The 19,390-nt window shown below is 46.2% G+C and overlaps 1 protein-coding gene across 1 annotated transcript in view; it reads right to left on the reverse strand.

Annotated features, from left to right (window-relative positions):
• Positions 1-433: 433 nt before the first annotated feature.
• The window catches only part of LOC135398288 (lutropin-choriogonadotropic hormone receptor-like), an 87,233-nt gene continuing 68,276 nt past the window's right edge, over positions 434-19,390 (reverse strand). Inside the window, exons 2-13 of the mRNA XM_064629710.1 lie at positions 16,296-16,370; positions 10,061-10,135; positions 9,916-9,990; positions 8,455-8,529; positions 6,223-6,273; positions 5,549-5,614; positions 5,362-5,430; positions 3,557-3,631; positions 3,065-3,477; positions 1,997-2,100; positions 1,544-1,853; positions 434-1,442 (exon numbers count right to left, since the gene is read on the reverse strand). Of these exons, the coding sequence (XP_064485780.1) occupies positions 589-1,442; positions 1,544-1,853; positions 1,997-2,100; positions 3,065-3,477; positions 3,557-3,631; positions 5,362-5,430; positions 5,549-5,614; positions 6,223-6,273; positions 8,455-8,529; positions 9,916-9,990; positions 10,061-10,135; positions 16,296-16,370 (2,242 nt within the window). The 3' untranslated portion in view covers positions 434-588. The remainder of the gene's footprint in view (positions 1,443-1,543; positions 1,854-1,996; positions 2,101-3,064; positions 3,478-3,556; positions 3,632-5,361; positions 5,431-5,548; positions 5,615-6,222; positions 6,274-8,454; positions 8,530-9,915; positions 9,991-10,060; positions 10,136-16,295; positions 16,371-19,390) is intronic.

Consider the following 19,390-nt stretch of genomic DNA (forward strand, 5'->3'; position numbering starts at 1 on the left):
CACGTAATTTTGACATCAGGAGGGTTGAGCCCGCTGGATGGTTTAGAGAAGCATCTGCTGTTTTTCAGTCTGAACCACACCGTAAACTGCAGCGGTGGAAGAAGTGTTTCTTAATGCTGTTTCCTTGATTTATCAGATAGAGTAGACGAACATTAGTCTACAGACACCGTTCAAGGCATGGTTCAAGGTTATGCCGTGAGATTGTGGAGGCCATCCAAATTGAGAACTCCCCTAACAACACTAGCCAAAAATCTGTCAACCTGTTCCCGCTCGAGTTCTCTTTTGTCTGGTGTGACCTTCCGCAGTTGCAGTTGTGATCAGTTTCATACACCCGTTGGTCTACTACACAACCACGTAGGAAAAAGTTTCACACAGTTGACATCTCACAACAACATCACTTGAGCACAAATTTCCATGAAATGTATGCATTCATTACACACTGTGTAGGTACAAATAAGTTACATTGCGCTTTTGATCAAATTCCTCTCTGTGGGCATGTTGTCCGCTGACTGACACCTCAATGTAAATAGTATACACCATGATATTCACACACACACTTTGTAGCACAGTCAAAAGTAATCGGTCTTCCTAAATGGGGGTGTCGAGATGCTCACACAGGAGAGACTGTCTGCGCAAGAGCTCTTCACGCAGTCCAATTTTGGTAAAATTATTTTTGATCGGGTGGGGCGAGCCCTTCCTTCCAGAGACTTCAGTCGTCTGTCGTGATGTGCTGCTGTTTTCCTTGCCTCGCAGAAGGCGATTGCTTGGTGTCGTGTGACAGGAGGAGGTATACTTAAGCATCCTGCCTGTACAGACGCCATGTTTTGACAGCAACATAGAAAGGTCACGACGGTATTGCTTAGTCAGAATCGCGTACAAGAAAGGGTTAGCACACGAGTTAAGTGGGTAGAAGAAAACCAAGAGAATCTTGGATTTTGGCACGTCGATCAGTGGATACCCAGCGACTGCTGTGAGGCCGAAAAATGCGACTGGAGCCCAACAGGCAAAGTCTGTAAAGACGAGTAAAGCCATTCTTTTTGCCACAGACGTATCTTTGTTGCCGGAGTGGGAGCGTGGACGTTGACCCGTGATGGCTTGGTACATCTTGCCGTAGCAGGCACAGATCAGCAGGAAAGCGAGTCCATTGACAGACAACAATGCGATTAAGTAAATTAGGTCTGCCATTTTACGGTTTTCCATAGGGAGGCAAATGGATGTTTTCTTGTAGCTACTGATTCCTAGCAAGGGTAGAGCAGCTGCAAGGCAGGCGTACAGCCATCCGAAAGCCATGATGCGTATCGCGTTGCGGAGCTTGAGCCGTCGATTCAGGTGTACGGCATACGTGATAGCGTACCAGCGTTCCAAAGTGATGACAGTTAGCGTGTAAATGGATAACTCGGAGGCGAACACTGTCAGGAATCCTGCAATTTTGCATCCAGAACCTAAAAAGGTAACTAAGAATGAAACCTCTGCAGCGTCTGAAGGGAAGTACGCTTTCAAGTTTGCAATTATTGCGTTTATCAGGACGCGTTTGCCAACTTACCGCTCTGCCAAAGTATGGCATGATTAAAGTATTGGCCGCTAGTATGAAGGTCCACAGCTGCGATGAGAAGCAGGTACGCCCCCATGCAGAGGTCGGCGAATGCCAGGTTGCACATAAGGAATTTGGACACACTCATTCGACCACTAATTAGCACTAGCATTACTGCTAAGTTGCCAGTGACTGCAGCCACAACCACAAACCAGACGGCAACCCTAAGGAGCTGTGTGCCCATGACGTCTTCGCACGGGTTGAAGGCATCGGGTGCTGGGAAGCAGTGCACTTGACGGCTGGCCAGTTTTCCACAAGTGATCTGAAAGAAGTTTCCAAAGTTAACCAATCATAATTAGCTCAAAGTTGAAGTCATTGATGTGTGCTGACCCCTTTGCCTTGTGTACATGAAAACCGGTAATGGTGCCGGAAAACAGCAAAAGCGAATGGATATCCATGACATACCCACTGTTCCTCCTGGGGATGAACTTCTGGATGAAATGTACCCTCAATGCCCTGCAGTTCCTGCATCGGGCGTTCACGTGAACCGATTTGCAGTTCAGAAGGAGCTAGATAAAAAACAACAACAACAACAGTAACATAACCTTAGAATGGAGCAATAGTAGCAATTCGTTTCTTTTTGGTTTGGATTTGGAAGTTTTCACCATTGCGGGTATCTGATAGACATATAGGGATATTTACATTGGATTTCATATTTTGACTCATTATACTGTGCATTTAAATTGTCTTGGGTTTAGAACCACCAGTTCGATCAACACAACTGCGGTGCATGATGCATCTTGTGAGACTACATTCAGCAGGATGTCATATATCATATCGTCTTGACGAGGTGTTTTTCGTACAAATTGCTCTTGAACTGAATAATTGTTCTTGTGTAAGAATGCATTTTGCCTACAATCCGCCACATACGGAAATAGAGGGGAAATTTTTTATTCAATACAACATCAACATTGAAACGTGCGAGCATGCAGTTAGGCGTATAAGTACACTGAAACGTTGCGTTGCTGCCACTTAAGCAGATCTCGTATATCTTTCCACCTTCCCTTGCAGTCCTCTCAGAGAGCAAGAAGTATGTACGAAGCGTGGAACATGCCCCATGACGCCAGAATGATCATCGGCATGGTTCGTGAGGATTAGCATTAGGTCATGAGAATGAATCAAATGCCTCGCGGGGCAGTGTGCTCAGAAGGTTGTCCTTCTGAAGGGATCCATTGGGAAGAAGGTGAGAAGGTGACAAAAGCTATCCATGCCGATGACCTTTGGTCTCCAATGCCAATATCTAATCCTGCAGGAATTTTATGCACTAAATGTGCCTCAGGAAGAACCCCAGTACATGTCCTATATAGTTAGACTGTTAGCCTTAATATTCTAGCTAGTGGAGATTGGTCGGAACTTCGCTGTAGTTGCCTGTCTCTGTTACGTCGCTTTATGCCTTTGTGCCCTTTATTTTTATGTTGTGGTGCTGATACGTTGCTGCCACTAATGAAAGCTCTCAGTACAAGCAAAACGCACCTCTTATTGGTCCGAAATCTGGTGACGCCTTTCTTGCGGTCCGATTACTTCGTCCAAGACCTGTGGTGGCGTTTGCCTCACCCCAAGGTATGTGCGCATCCGAAAGTGCCTCGCCAAATTGAAAATAACCCGGCAGAAGTCCAACACCCTCTTCGACGTTTCTATCATGTGCATGCAAGAGCGAGTCTTCGGTGCAGCTCTTCTGGAAGCGATGATGTTCTTGAGGGCTATGGGTTTCTGGAAATTGGAATGCGCAGCAGTGGAAGGGGTAGGTCAGTTGAGCCACTTTGATGAGTTTGAAGTGGTACACTGAAGGGAACTCTTGCAGTGTTGGCGTGTCTCGGAGGTCGAGCTCTTCCAGTGCCTCCAGGCCAAGTGTTGGCAGGCTGTTCAGGCTTGTTTCGGAAAGGTCTCTGTGGAAGCAGCGAAACACGTCCCTTAGACATATCTGGCTGTGGTAGGTTATGTCGAGACGAAAAAAAACAACCTTACAAATGACTGAGGTTGGAAAGTCCTACGAAGGCTTCGCCATCAACTTCGGTTAGCTTCCGATTGCCTCGTAATCTCCTGAACCGAAACGGAGGAGATTATTACGTTTGTTCTGTCGTCGACGTACAGTGTTGCACGTACTGACTTCACAGTAATGTTAAACACAACACTCATGCTAGTTCTATGTTGTTGTTGAAACTCATGTTCACAGTCTTCCAACGTTGAGAGGTGCTCGCGCTCAACTCACCATATGACTAGAGGTCTGCACGAGTTTTGTTGAGCTACCCGCAACCGCTGGTCGTGTGGGTATATCCGCAGACCCGCAAGGGGCGTGCAGCCGACTTGCACAAGTAAGAGTACTGCAGCGCAAAGAAGGAAAACACGTAGGCGTTTGTGAACGTTTAATCGCATTTCGTTCATCAAATGCATGATACGTAATTGTTGAAAGAACGGTGATCGAGTTATCATAAAACGCACTGGAAGTCCGGTCTTTTGGGAGTTTATTTGGCGAAAAAGCATGAACGCGGGCATAGCGCGGGGACCCGCGACCCGCATCAGGTCATACCCGCAAATCCGAGATTAGTGCGGGTATCCGCGCGCATACGTGGGTACACCCGCACCCGCGCAGACCTCTAACCATGACATCTGCTCGTGGAGAATCCGAATCTATGGAGTTTTGCGGCGGCTTTTGAAAATTCGTAGAAGCGCGCGTTGTGTTCACTAACGGGATTTATATTTTGCGTACTGAGCCTTTGAGCGAGGTTCATTTATGATATGAAATTTTTTTTTCTTTTGTCCGGAGTGGCACTTCAAAGAAAACAGAATTATTTTTCTAAGTGCCTTTCTTGGAGAGATACGTATAAACACTTGAACACAAAAACGCGTCATGCTCTGACATCAGAGGAGCTAGAGGAACGGTCGTTCTCATTGCTGCTCGTAAACACGTGACCACTCCCGGGATGCCTCACTGGCGGAGACGCCTTTAGTGATGTCAGAGCCGGTGAGAGCCAGTTTCGTTATTCGCGGTGCTGCGCGGTATTTGCTGTGAAATTTGGAATGCAAGTTCACATTGATGCATTTAACTGTCATTACGTTTAAAGGGGTTGCGACACGACACATCAGGTTGTCCCAGATAAACGGTCCTTTGCGCCGTTGTGAGCCTGCCTTCCGACTTTTACAGCGAAGAAGGTAACAGAAGCGCAGAAAATTGAAACCGCGAATACCGAAAGTCACCCGGCTCTGACATCACAGCGCGCGTCGCCGCCAGTGAGGCAGCGCGAGGGAGGTCATGTGCTTACGACTACCAATGGGAGGTCTGTGACGTCTGTAGTACTACACATAGAAGAATAATTCTTTTTTCCTCAGTATTCTGCAGTGTAATACAATGCGTACATGACATAATGAACCACTAAGTGTCACAGCCCCTTTCCCTGTGATTTCCATGCAACAATCCTTCCAGTATGAATCGCAAAGAAGGCTGCTATTAAAATGAAACAGAGCCTGTTCGCAAATTTTCTCTTCCGTGTGGTTTTGGCTTGCATAAGTAATGAAATCTAACAGAATTAATGGGAACGTGTGTCAGCGCATAACTGACACTCCTGTGCAGGAGCATCCACGCGCGGAGTATCTAAATGAAGCCTGATGGTAAGACCGCTCGTTACGTCATGCTCGTATTCTGCTTTTCTCTCGTATAATTTTATAGTCTTGTTGTTGACCAAATGGTATTGAACATATCTTCAGGTCAACTGCCTCACTTTTTTAAGCACGAAGGAGAACCTCATGGAAGATAAGAGGTATTATATACTCACACTTCTGCAATTCTGGATCCCTCGAAAGCCCGGGGATGTATTATGCTGATGACGTTGTGGTTCAGAATTCTGCGTACACGTGAGATACGTCGGTTATAAAACCTGGGGTTGCGTAGCGAACCTCAGCGTAGAAAGAAACATTGACATTTGTCGATCAGACACACGACGAGGTATTCGGGACTCTTACAATGTTCCAGCCTTCACCTTAATGGACGATGGCGGTAATTCCTGAATGCGGTTGCTGTCGAAATCCCTATAAGGAAAAGCAGATGAACACGTAGGGCACTTATAATCTGCGCACATCTAGAAATTATGAACCAACTGCACACACATAGCAAAAATGATTAGCGAAGCACCTCATAATACAAAGTGCATGTGTATTTTTATTATTATTCCGTGTTAGCGCTTCAACGTTTGGTAGTTGCAAAAAATGAGAAGATAGCTATATGCCTTGATGTTTTTAGTAAAAATTTTAGTAAGCATTTCTGGCAAGTGCTAGTTACGAAGACTCGCTGTTTAACTGCTTACTTGCGAATATGAACTGAACCAAATGTCACAATTTGCATTTACATGCACACAATGGATCGGCTGTGCTGGGCTAGTGCAAAGTGTTGTTATATCTAGAGGTGTGCGCGGGTGCAGTTATAGCCGCAGATCCGCGCGGATTCCCGCACGACATCCTGGTTTACGGATAGAAATATGTTGTTTTGAAATCCGTACACATCTACGGATATCCGCATTTTATCCGCAAATCATTACTGCCTCTTCCGACGTCACCTATAGGGGAGCCATAATTGAGAGCACGCAGTGAATTCAAAATGGTGTCCAAGTCTGCCATCCCATGCAGTGCTGTTCCTTTACCTGCTATTGGACAACTGTAGATGGCATAATGCTCCTGAGAGAGTTTGGTTGCTGAAAAGTAAAAACGTCTGTAACGTAACAGTTTCGTCATGCAGATTTCTTCCTGTAAATGCAATGAGCGCGGATGTGCGGATATTCTCAATATCCGCTCGGATGCAGATACACCTTCGACGTCCACCGTGTTTTGTGTCTGTTTTTTTCCTCCGTCGTCGCTCCGTTTCCTAGTACACCTATTCCAGCTGCCACGGTTGCGGATCCTACATGAGCGGATGCCGTGCGGATGCGGCTACTGTCAATCCTATCCGCGCTCACCTCTGTTTATATCCTGGCTGATCCATCTGCCCAGTGCGCAGGTGATAATTTCTGGGTATAATGTGCTAGAATGCTTAATTTCGGGGAAAAGATCCAAGCCATATAAAAAAAAAGTCCCAGTTGTATGCTTGAGTAATGGACAAATTTAATTTCGGGGAAAAGATCCAAGCCATATAAAAAAAAAAGTCCCAGTTGTATGCTTGAGTAATGGACAGGAAAGTACTGGAAAAAGCACTTTTAGTACAATACAAAGTACACAGCTTGAAATGTGATAAATGTTTGTTAGTTCAAGTATAGGCTCCGTGCCTCGCACATACTAAATATGCAAATGAACAACGGCGGTAACTGTAGCAGAGATTGTGACGATTTGGCGTGAAAACTAGGGAGGCTCCAGGAGATGTGAAAATTTTGAGAAATTCAGTGTATTCATTGCGAAAAATCAATTCCGCATAAGCCAAAAAAAGAAAGAAAAATGTCCTTGGCATAAACTCAAGTTTGGCAACATCGACTTTTGCGCCGGTGTTTTTTGGACATGTAATTTTTTCCTTGACGCTGGCGCAACATGTTCCTGAGTTTTTTTTATAGAAATTCCTGCGCAATTTTTGCAATTTATGCCACATTCCTCGGCGACATTTATTCACATGTGTGTGGTGTTCGCAGAAAAAGCGATGAATCGTACGTGACGCGTATAATTTATAAGACCCAGGAATGTACAGAAGGGTGGCACCCTGCATAAAATCCCTCGCTCAAGAATATATGCGACACACTTTTATTATTTATTTATTCATTGTCCATGCATTAAGTGTCATGCAGTGCCCTGTGAGCGGGTACTACGCAACAGAGGGTGAGAACAACATTACAGTACATAGTTAGAACGCACATTATAAGTAAGCACACAATGTGAAACTAAAACCTAATATCATATATTCTATACAATTTAACTGGCAACCTAAATTAGCACTAAGATCGAAGCCATAATACATTTAATACTACACTCCTAAAAATGAGTTTCACCACATAGCCCGCTCCTAGCCAACCATCATCCCGAATGACAACGTTCTCGCCCCTGATTTGTTGAAAACTGGAGGCGGAGCCTATTATGCACGTGCTTAATGGTACAAAATAGTCTCCGCCTCCCGTTTAGTGCTTAGTGTTCCCGCTTAGTGCTCATTTTTAAGAGTGTAGGTTAGACCGAGACAAACGGATAAAACGAAAGAGAGAAAAACACATAACAAAACCAATTCAACAAACGAAACAAATTCAAAGAAGCAAAAAGGAGGGCAGGTAACAGACCACAGAAGATGTCAAAAATGGCTTGTCTAAAATGTATATGGTCTGTAATAAGTGCGACTTGACGAGGAAGGTCGTTCCAAAGTCTTGACGCGCGAGGGATGAAGGGTTCAAGAAAGTAATGTCGCACAGTTAGGGGGTTTCGCTTTGAAAGCGTGCGCTGGGAAAAGTATGGAGGGGGCTGGACTGTAAACAGTTATTATGAAAAATCTTATGTAACAGTTTTAAGCCTGATAGCTTACGGCGCTCAGCCACTGTATAGGTAAATCCACTTGACGCTCGATTTCCTTTACGCTGCTATCGGAACGATCAGCGATGAAATGTCGGATTGCACCCTGTATCTTCTAAATAATATCCCAAGCAGCACAATGTACTGAAAGTCGAGTGCAATGGGGGTGGACGGGTAGGTGGACGGCCTTGAACAGACTCGTGAAACTACAGAACTTTGGTAAGACACATACCGTCCACCCCTATTGCACTCGACTTTCAGTACATTGTGCTGCTTGGGATGTTAGCGATTTGTAGATAACAAAGAAAACAAGCAGATATTCAGTGATTTCAAGATAAATAATAGGTTAATTACGAGGGGAGTATACTCATGACAGGCATATATAGTAGATAGAAACATACAGCATTCCGATGTAGGTAACCGGATTCAAATCGTGCATGTATGGCACTTGTAGCAGCCCGGAATGTGTTATCCTCCTGCAATTCAAAACAGGGGAAAGTGATGGACGTACTCCAGCGTTAGTGTATAATAATGAAAAACGTACGAAATATAAAAGTGGCCTCAGCGCCTTTGATTACCAAAGCTAACTCCCGCCCGTTCATGCTGATAAACTGCAGCACTCTCGTTGTAGGGCTTTTGGTAGGGTGTCGCGACAAAATATATACTATGCTCAGGAGCAGATCTAGAGGAAGGGGGGGGGGATGTCCTGACCCCCTCCTCAATTTCTGTCTTCACAAAGTCTTTAATTAACGCGTGTCTATAGCATGCTGTCTATGGCTGAACCCCCTGCTCAGGAAAATCCTGGATCCGCCCCTGACTATACTGATTACAGGGTGTTCCACGAGAGTATGTCACTCAATTCCTAAAAATAGGTTTTACATAAGAAATGATAAAACTACTTGGAATACTCTCATACAGACTTTTGCCACATATTGAGGCCATTTGCATTCGTGTCACGTATTAATTAAGCTAACTTGGATGATTAAACACGAAAACTTGCCAAGCAAAGGCAGCATTTTTCTTCCTGAATTCGGAAGCCTATGCGACCGTAACACACTATTCCAATCAGAATCACGCGTTTTTTGTTTTGTTTTTTACAATATCTCTACAAAATTTGACAGCTGAAAATTCGTCGCTGGGCGAAGTATGCTCGGTGAAATTTGCGTTTGCGGAACTCTTGGCTCCGCCCGTGGCGAAGTGGAAAGAGCGACGCAGTTTTATTCCGATCGAGAGCTGTGTCGCTCAACCCGTATCTGTGGCTGGCTACTGACGATAGACACGTTGATAAGGACGAAAGGTGTGATTGTGGCGTGGTTTGTTTTCTTCTTGCACAGGAGGGAGGGTATTTGGACGGAGCCAACAGTTCCGCAAATGTAAATATCAGCGAGTGCGCTTCGCACAGCGACTGATTTTCGGCTGTCAAATTTTTGTCGAAACTTTGCGAAAAACCATTTTGATTGTAATAGTGTGTTGTGGCCATAGGCTTCCGGACCCAGGAAGAAAATGTGGCCTTTGCTTGGCAATTTTTCGAGTTTAATCATGCAAATCAGCTTAATTAATGTGTAACAGGAACGTAAACGGCCTCAATGTGTGACAAAAGTCTGTATGAGTGTATTCTAAGTAGCGTTTCAATTTTTTAAAGTTAAATTTATTTTTAGGAATTTAGTGACATCCTCTCGTGGAACACCCTCTATAAGAAGAACTCCCAGATCGGTACACGTGAAATTCAGAGGCATTTGACCCCAACTACAAATACGGGGGGGGGGGGGGGGACAAGTGAGACGTCACCCGAGTACTTCTTACCTAAGTTGTAATTAATTTTATAAGATTATATGACGTCGTACAAAACTGAAAACGCTTACAATATGGAGAGTTTTGGAAGTCCGTTGAGTACTCCTTGGGGAATAGACTTGAGAAGGATCGATTTCTGGATGGAACTGAAAGAATCGCGTGCTGCGAAACGAATCCAATACTGCGCAATCGAGCCGTTGGACGTGCACGACTTACATCTCACGGAGGGCCAGGGATCTGTCGAAGGCTCCCGGCTCGATAGTGTGCAGCCGTAGTAGGGAATTCAAATGACTGCGGAGGGAAAAAAAGACCAGATTTAATGAACTTCAATTATTTCTGGCCAGACATTGACTGTATATGCAAGGAAGATCGCTCATCACGAAAATACAACAAATGGGCATCGCGCGAATAAAAATAAAAGAACATTTGTGGTGGAGAGCCGATATCATTGGTCGGGCTAGCATTGTAACTCTGGACTGGGTGCACTATGTGAGAAGACCACGCTGAGCACTCGGCTTAAAAGTGCTACTACGAAATAAAAGAATGGCATTTCATTTATTTTATTTGATATTATAAATCAACTTCTTTCAAAGACGCAAAATATAGATGCCGTCGGTGGACATCATGCGCGCTTCCAGGAATTTTCCAAAGAGCCCGCAAATTTTGGTATTTTCGGATTCTCTAAGGACAGGTGACGTCACAGGGAGCTCTGCCGTCTGTCTCCTAGCAACAGCGCGTGTATCTCCCCGGTCTCCGCTCGACGTTGGACGTCTGTCACAAGCTGTGGTGAGGCGACCGAGGTGGACCTTGGAGGAGCAATGTTGCCAGACAGGTGGCACATTGCGCTGTGCACATTATGGCGTAATACTTCTCAAAACTGAAAATTAATTGTATGACGGTCCCGTGCGTCACACAGGAAAAAAAAAAAAAAAAATCATTTCGATGTGAGACACGTGGGTTGCAATGGCATAAATTCGATGTTTGGTGGAACTGCCATTTCCATATTTTCCTTTATATAGCCGTCCATCCCATTAATTAGACGTCCCTGATTAGTATCTCTTGTTTCCCATGAAATCTCACGTTGCGATCCACCTGATGCACAATTTATGTGAGAAGTGACCTGTGTTTACGAGTCTGCACAAGACGAGAGAAACATATTTTTCACCCTGTTCACGTCAGCTGAGGGAAGCAAAAAGGAATGTGGATCTAAGCACGGGCAAAGCCGCCCTTTAATAAAAAGACCCACTCTGGCCGTGCTCAAAGCACCGAGGGAAATCCCACGAAAACGTGATGTCCTTATAGAAATATCGCGAGGAATTCGGCTGAGCGAGCAGTGGCTACGGCTTACGCGCGCGACTTGAATTTACAACGAGTGGATCGGGGTTCCGCAGCAAATTTACGACAAAAGAAAAAAAAAGAGAGAGAGAAAGTAAAGAAGCATCCGAGGAGGCAAATTAGATCAAAACATCATCATCAACAACAACAACAACAACTTTATTTTGAGATGATGAATGGGGAGTTTCATCGCCAGGGTCAAAACACCATGTATAGTGCGTGTCGTCATTATCGATAGACGTCCTGTCCGATAGAGTACATGTAAAAATACGTAAAGGCTGTAAAATTAATGCCTAAGCGCTGTAAGAAACAATGAAAAATGTGCACATTGCGAATAATCTCTTACAGCCGTGCAACGAGCGTATAGATCTTATCTTCGTAGCGTCGGGTTCGGCATCTGCAGCAGATTTTGCCCCGCACTTAGTGGGGTTTGAGTGCATGCTCCCGGGGGGTCACACTGGTTTGCTTCGTCAATGGGCGCGTTAAGCAGGCTCCGGAGCGCCATAACACGGGTTTTCAGGGGAACGTACTCTTGGTGTCTCTACTTAATGGTGTTTGTGAGCCTATCCGGAAGCCGAGCGCCAGAGCCGCTGACCGCGCGCCGCCTATCGAGCTTTCTTTTGTCGTCTGCTTTTAAGTAAGCATAGCAGTAGACCATAGCAGTCCTCTATAATATTATAACTATTTACCACTGACATCCAATGATTCCGGAAACACAAAGAGCATGGGCGGTTGCAACGTGTTGCAACGGTTGCGCCATTTCGAAAGGTAGTACACCGGAACATGCGTCACGCTCCGGAACTGGCCCCGCTCTTCCCCCAGCGTTCCCTGGCTCTCCAGCTCCGAAGAACGGTTGCGCCGGGTGCACCCGGGAACGTGCACCTGAAAGAGGGAATGTTCCCGGAGCACGAACCTAACGCGCCCAATGGAATGCTGACAATCGTTCGAGGTACGAAGCACGCGCTGCGCATAGCGCGTGAGCCCTTGATCTGGTCTCGTGGCTCAAAAACTACTGCTCTTTCGACCAAACGTTTTGCCCTTGCTCCGCCAATGAAACATTCAACGTCTCACACGATTCTGCCAATGGAACACTTTTTGTCCCTTCCCGGGGCAAGAATATTGACCCAGCTCTGCCAATGGAATGCGCCATAAGGGACAGTTCTCACTTGGCGACGTCTGACGCGTCGTCGTGAGCGGGAGGCGGAAGTAGAGGCGCATTTCCGCCGCCCCGTAAGCGCGCACGATTTTCATGTTCCCATCACTGTGGCCTTCCGTCGTCCAAAGCAGACGAAAAATCAGGGGGCGTGGCCTTTCTGTGTCACCTTATTGGTCGCCAGCTATCGTTCTCGGCAGCTCTCGCCGACTATGGTGAGCTCTCCATACGCCGACGTCGTGTAAGAGATCGGCATGGCAATTTTTTTGGCTCGACGTCTGTGCTCTGCCAACGCCGGAAATGCGCGTCTATTTCCGCCGCCAGCTTACGACGTCGCGCCGGGCGTCGCCAAGTGAGAACTGACCCTAATCTTCAGGCACGTTTAGTTTACGATATAGACAGACTTCGGAAGCATGCTGTTCTATGTACAACACTTGTCCGAAACGGAAAACTCGCTCGACCGTATATAGGGAGACTGGGGATAGATTGCTCCCAAAAGCAATTTCATCACACGCATCGATGTGACTCCCGCTAACCATGTCGCCTTGGCTTACGTTACGCCACGTGTAACAATACCGTTTCTCACGTAAACGTTTGTGGACAACAGTAGTGTAGTTGCGCTTCCGCGAAACAAGTAGTAGTTGTATGGTATAGAGTACTGTAGGGGACACGGTTGTCTAAAATCAGTTTTTATAGCTAACCGTGTCCCCAACAGTACATATAGTAACAATTTGACGACAAAGATCCCCAGGCCACTCACCGAATCCGTGTTTCTCAAAATGAGAAAACCCATCTATGTAGGAGGGTCGCTCAAGGTTGACCGATACCATGGAAAATTCGGGAAGTATATTCCACCGTGCGCATCTAGACACCGCTACGATCGCTGTGGCAACTCTTTGACGCCTTTGGCCAATAAGTGGGCTGTTGTCGTAGCCTCTGCAGGACATCTTTCTGGAAGGATTCATCTGTGTGGAACGTCTTTCATCCAAGGTGCTCTATAAGGGACCCACACAATTGTTAATCGCTTGGGGCTAAATCTCAGCTGTAAGGGGCATGGGGCAAAACCTCCCCGCGCATTTCGGCCAGGATTGCTATAATCAAATTCGTCGTGTGAGGCCGGACCCTTCCAGAAGAATGACCCTTCCAGACCTTTTCTTGCGAATTGCGTTTCGCACGGCACCCTTTATCAACGTGTAGTAGTACTGGACATTAATCGTGACCCCTTGCTCCGAGAAGTCCACATGGACGACACCCCGCATGTCCAAGACGGCTGCATCTTGCTCTTCTTTGGCGGCGGGGAAGCCTTATGTCGCCATTCCATGCGGCTGCTTTTTGTCCCTCGGGTGAAACGATGCATCCAGGTTTCATCACATGTGATGATTGATTGCAAAAATTCGTCCCCCTCGGATTCAGACCGGTTCAGCAGCTGCTCAGAGACTGCCATCCGCTCTCCCTTCTGGTCAATAGTGAGGTGTCGGGGGAACCCATCCTGCACAGACTTTCCGGAACAGTAGGCCCGGTTTCACCAACGCTGGTTAACTTTAAACCGAGATCAAGGGTTGCTAAATCCTGAAGTTAACACTCAATTCTTTTTTACAAACGTTAGTTGGTGACGTGATGAATGTTTCAGTGACAATTACTTGCTTTAGTGAAGCACAGTTAAGCGTTAAATTCAAGTTAAGGGACCGTTGATCTCGGTTCAAATGCTAATCGGCGTTGGTGAAACCGGGCCTAAGTGCTCGTGAATGATTGCCTCCACACTGCCGACACTAATATTACTTCGGACTGCAATGCCCCGAACTGTTACTCGCCGGTTCTCGAGGATCGCTTGCTCAATGCCTACAATGTGCACTGGCGTGACTGCAGTCGGACGAACGTGTCCATGTGGTACATTCGTCACCATATCCCGTCCTTCACCAAACTGTCTGCACCATTCGTACACTCTTCCTCTTGACATCGTTTGTTCCCCATACTGTGCCTGTAATCTTTGCAGAATCTCAGCTGGTTTGACGTTCTCCTTCACAAGGGACTTGATTACGCATCGCTGTTGCACAGCTATAGACACACTGCTCGCCGCCATGATAGCTGCCGCTACTGCACGTGCACTGCTGGACTTGCCGCTGACACGAGAAAGACTGCACTTCGTCTTCCGAAGGTTTTATTTAATTACATTTACTCACTGGTTTTTCTCCAGCAAAAGTCTCGGACAACCTTGAACGACCGTTTTTCCATTTACCATAATTTTCCCAATATATTTATTGAATTACACTCTTAAAAATGAACTTCACCGCATAGCACGCTCCTAGCCAACCATAATCTCGAATGATATCGTTATCTGCCCTGATTTGTTGAAAACGGGAGGTGTACGCCTTTTCTGTGACACTTATGCTGTTCATAATTGTCACAGAAAAGGCGTACGCCTCCCGTTTCCAACAAATCAGGGCAGATAACGATATCATTCGAGATGGTGGTTGGCTAGGAGCGTGCTATGCGGTGAAGTTCATTTTTAAGAGTGTACTTTGAGGGGTGCTCTCACGTCAACTCGGGCTCGATAAAAAGATATTAACCCCTTCTCATCCGGCTGTACTGCAACTAGTAGTATAGTATAGTGACCTGTAGAGCGTATGTCCACTTGAGAACGAAGCGCTGCCGTCCGCGCACTAGCGATTACATCGCGTCCAAGGCCCCAGACCAACGCAATGCTAACGTCTCCACAAGTCCATAACGAAACGAAGAAATTTACAGCCTTGCGGGATCGCGAAATCGGCCTGGCATGCCGTCTGTCTGTGAACTTGTCTGGACACCGAAGGAAGCCAGTTTCACGAAAACAATATCCGTGAGCCTCTTGGCTGCCACACCATCAATCATGAATTGTTTTGTTTGTCGAAGCCATGTCCTGGTGCTATTTGAAGGGGCGCTGACAATTGGCCCTGGGTTATTGCAGATAAGTATAAAATACGTTTATTTGGGAACTTGCATTGCAATAAGTTTTATAGCAAAAGGGGTAATAGATGTGTAGAATAACGGCACCGCGAGTACCGAAACCAATCCGGCGGAACATCACGGCTGACGCATCCGCCATCGGAACGTCCGCGGTAGAGGTCACGTGCTTACGAGAACCAATACCTGAGGATGAGGTTCTCACTCCTCTCTCGTCGGAGTTTGATGCCGAAGTACGTTCAGGAGCTTGAATCTCGCCCACTACTATGGCATGTAAAACAGATTCTTTTTTCCTTAGCATTTTGGCATGCAGTACAATGAGCGTGTAATGTAATAAACCACACGTAACAATGTATCACTACTCCTTTAAGACGCTTTGTTATTTCCTGTACTATTCTGTAGGTATTTATTGATTGCTTGCTTCGAAGCAAGAAAGGAATAAAGGATTCTTCCTTCCATTTCACTAAAAGCGCTAAAAACAAGGACAACACACACACACACACACAGAGCGCTTTTAGTGAAATGGATGTTACCAACAAGCCCAAATGGATGTTTTAGTGAAGGATGCTTCTTTTCTTCAAAATTTCATTCCTATGAGGGCATATTCGGTCGATAGGATTTTTTTTAAATTCCGTGTTAGCGCCGGGAAGCAACTGTGGCTGTGAGTGCCGTACAGACGTGGGCAGATGGAGAGAGGACAGCAGGAAGGCGTGGGGAACAGGGGGTTATTATGCGTCCTGGGCCGACTTTAGGGGGAACCGTGCCGACATTCGTCTGGTAAGTCTGCTGAAAAACCCAGGGAAAATCTCAGACAACACAGCCGGTGATAGGGTTCGAACCCACCACCTCCCAGTTACGCTTTTACCCACTCGGCCATGCCGCTGCTCGGTCGATGGAATATGCGAGTTAATTTTTTCAGTTGTAATTTTCAGTTCACGATACTTAAATCCGTATTCCTCAATTTCACTGACGCCACTCCACTTATAGTGAATTTGTTCACGTTAAAAGAGATGATGTACTTACAGTGCTCGGAGCAAACTTGAGTATCGGTCCAGTGAACCATTTCTCAACTTCTCCAACGCCACCTTTTCGAGGGTTCTGGAATCAAAATGGAAGAACCAGTCCTTTTTAGGAACGCTTCCTGGTATGTTTGAAGCGACATTCGTTCCTATGAGTAATCAAGTCCAACAGTTCACACGACTTTGGTCGTACACACTAAACTTTTTAAAACCCCTTTCAGTGTGGATTGGGTGTGTTATACTTATAACTAACACCTTTCTTAGTGTAACAGCTACACCCTCAAAGAAGGGTGTATCCAGTAAACTTGTTCACACCCATCTGAATGTACATATGGTGTGTTATAACTATACACACTAAACTTTTACACCCCTTTAAAGGGCGTCATAACTTACACCCTTCTGAGTGTAACAGCTACACCCTCAATGCTGGATGTAATAAAATACACCCTCACAGAGGGGTGTATATACACTAAACTATTACACCCCTTTGAGTGTAAATTGGGTTTGTCAACTTAGAACTGACACCCTTCCGAGTGTAACAGCTACACCATCAAAGGTGGGTGTAATAAAATCTACCCTCAAAGACGATGTAATGAATCCTATACACAGGCTCTTTCATATTGCATGTGTCTTTAAAGGTACTGTAAAGCAGTAGACAAGCATGATATGCCGGTGATGTGACTACAGACTTTGTTGCTTCTAAATACCATATGCGGAACCATACGACCAACAACGCGCTATAAATATTTTTAATTTGCCATGAAAGATGCGGCGTAGTGGAGCGGTGCGACGCCTGGTATCAAACAACCCCCTGTACAGCGGGCAACACTGAAAATTGGTATTACACACTGTGACATCGGAACTTCGTTATTTTAGTAACCATATTATTAGTTTTCCTGTTTACCTATGCATTCTGAAACCCATGTTAACCCCCGTTTTTGCGAAGTAACCCAGTGCTGGCCGCTGTTCGATGGGGGCTCTCCCTACTTCTCTGCTGCGCCTGCGCGCTCCTTTCGTTCGCGGCCTCTTTCGAACGAACAAACTCTCTCTGTGAACCTCTGTGAACAAACAAGTCCCGACGCTGTCTGGTTTCCTGAACGTCTGACACTTTTTTCAACGGCTCAGCATTTAATTTCAGTTCGCTTATCCGTTTATCCTCAGATGTGGATCGTTGTGTGGATTGCAGGACCGGATTTTATGGTGGATTGTGGTGGATTGTTATGCCGGGCCCAGTGTTATATGTTGTGCAGGAGCCGTAAGACGGTAGAAGCAAACAGGGACGCAGACTCGGAGTCGAGGGGATCAGGCTCGTTTAATGAGACAGGCCAAGAACGAAAGTGAGCCGAGAATAGAAAAACGAGATGGCATGTCTCGAGATCCGCGAGCACAAAACTAAAACGGCAAGTGCTGCCCCCTGGCAACGACACATTGCAATAAAATATAACCAACACTCCCCCTCAATGAGTCGTCGCTACCTTCAGCCCACACGCAAGAGTTCATGTAGTCCAAGACGTTCACAATGATGATGAGTTTTCTTGCCAGTTAGAGCCTTTGTCATGATGTCCGCGCAATTCTCAGATGAGCTGACATACTCTAGGCGTATCTTCCCTTCATCAATCTTTTCTCGCAGGAAAAAGTGCCGGAGCTCAATATGTTTGTTCCGCTCTGATGTTATTTGGTTTGTCGCAACGGAAATAGCTCCCTGGTTGTCGACGAGCAATGGCTGCGGCTCTTCGACGCACTCGCGGGCGCCCAGTTCTTCCGTGAAGTGCTGGAGCCACAGCAGTTCTTTGGCTGCATGACACATGGCGATATATTCAGCTTCGACCGTCGATAAAGCAGTTGATCTCTGCTTTTTGCTGCTCCACGTTATTGCTGCTGCAGCGAGCGTGAACACTAATCCGCTGAAGGATCGCCGGTCAACTCTGTCAGCAGCCCAGTCAGCATCGCAAAAAGATTTCACGCGACTGCCGGTTTTCGTGAAGGTTAAGGCATATCCCTTGGTTTGCTTAACATAGCGCATAACGTGCTTCAAACCATTCCAGTGTTCCTCTGTGGGATTTTCGTTGAACTGGCTCATGTACGCGGCGGCGAATGCGAGGTCAGGTCTTGTACCTCCAGCCAGGTAGAGCAATCCTCCTACTGCTTGGCGGTACTTATGAGTAACTGTGTTGCTATATCGCCCTTCCTTCATGGCCTTCTGGAATCGCAATTCCAGCATCCAAGGGCGACGAAGCACCTTTAGCATCTTTCAATCCACAGTTGTCCACCATCTCTTCAGCGTATGCCTTCTGATCTAGGGTTAGCATTCCGTCTGTGCGTCGCTGTATCCTCATGGATAGAATGTAGTTCGCCTCACCGAGGTCCTTTACTTGGAACTCGGTTGCCAGGCTTCGTTTGAAGTCAATTACCGTTTGCTCATCCTTCGCCAAGATTAGTATATCGTCCACGTACACTCCGATGATGACGTCTCTTGTAATGTTCACGTAGACACAAGGGTCCGCTTTTGATCTGATCATTCCGATGTCCAGTCCAGAATTGTCCAGTCGTCTGTTCCATTCTCTGCCAGACTGACGTAAACCGTATAGGCTCTTCTTTAGGAGGCATATATCTTCTTTAGGAGGCAGGTCTTCAGACGCCCTTCGTAGAACAGGGCTGGTTGCTCCATGTAGATCGTTTCTTCCAAGTTCCCGTTCAGGTAGGCCACAGTTATGTCGACTTGGTGTACGACCCATTCCCTTTCGACTGCTAGGGCCAGCAGAAAACGGATAGACTTCAACTTTACAACCGGAGAAAAAGTTTCTTTGAAGTCTACTCCTTCTACTTGGGAATAGCCGCAGGCAACAAATCGCGCCTTATGCCTCTCCAAGTCGCCATTCTTGTCATATTTCTTACGAAATGTCCATTTACATTTTACGACTCGTCTGTCGCTTGGTCTTGGTACAACCTCCCAGGTCCCATTGCGTTTTAGATTGCCCAGCTCTTCCTCAATTGCCGTCCGCCACTCCGAACTATCCGGCATAGACAGTGCTTCCTCAACGGTAGTTGGATCGGGGATGGAGTCGCTTCGCTTTACAACGCAACAATAGTTTGGGCGTG

This window comes from Ornithodoros turicata, chromosome 1, assembly GCF_037126465.1.
Source record: "Ornithodoros turicata isolate Travis chromosome 1, ASM3712646v1, whole genome shotgun sequence".
Classification (NCBI taxonomy): Eukaryota; Metazoa; Arthropoda; class Arachnida; order Ixodida; family Argasidae; genus Ornithodoros; species Ornithodoros turicata.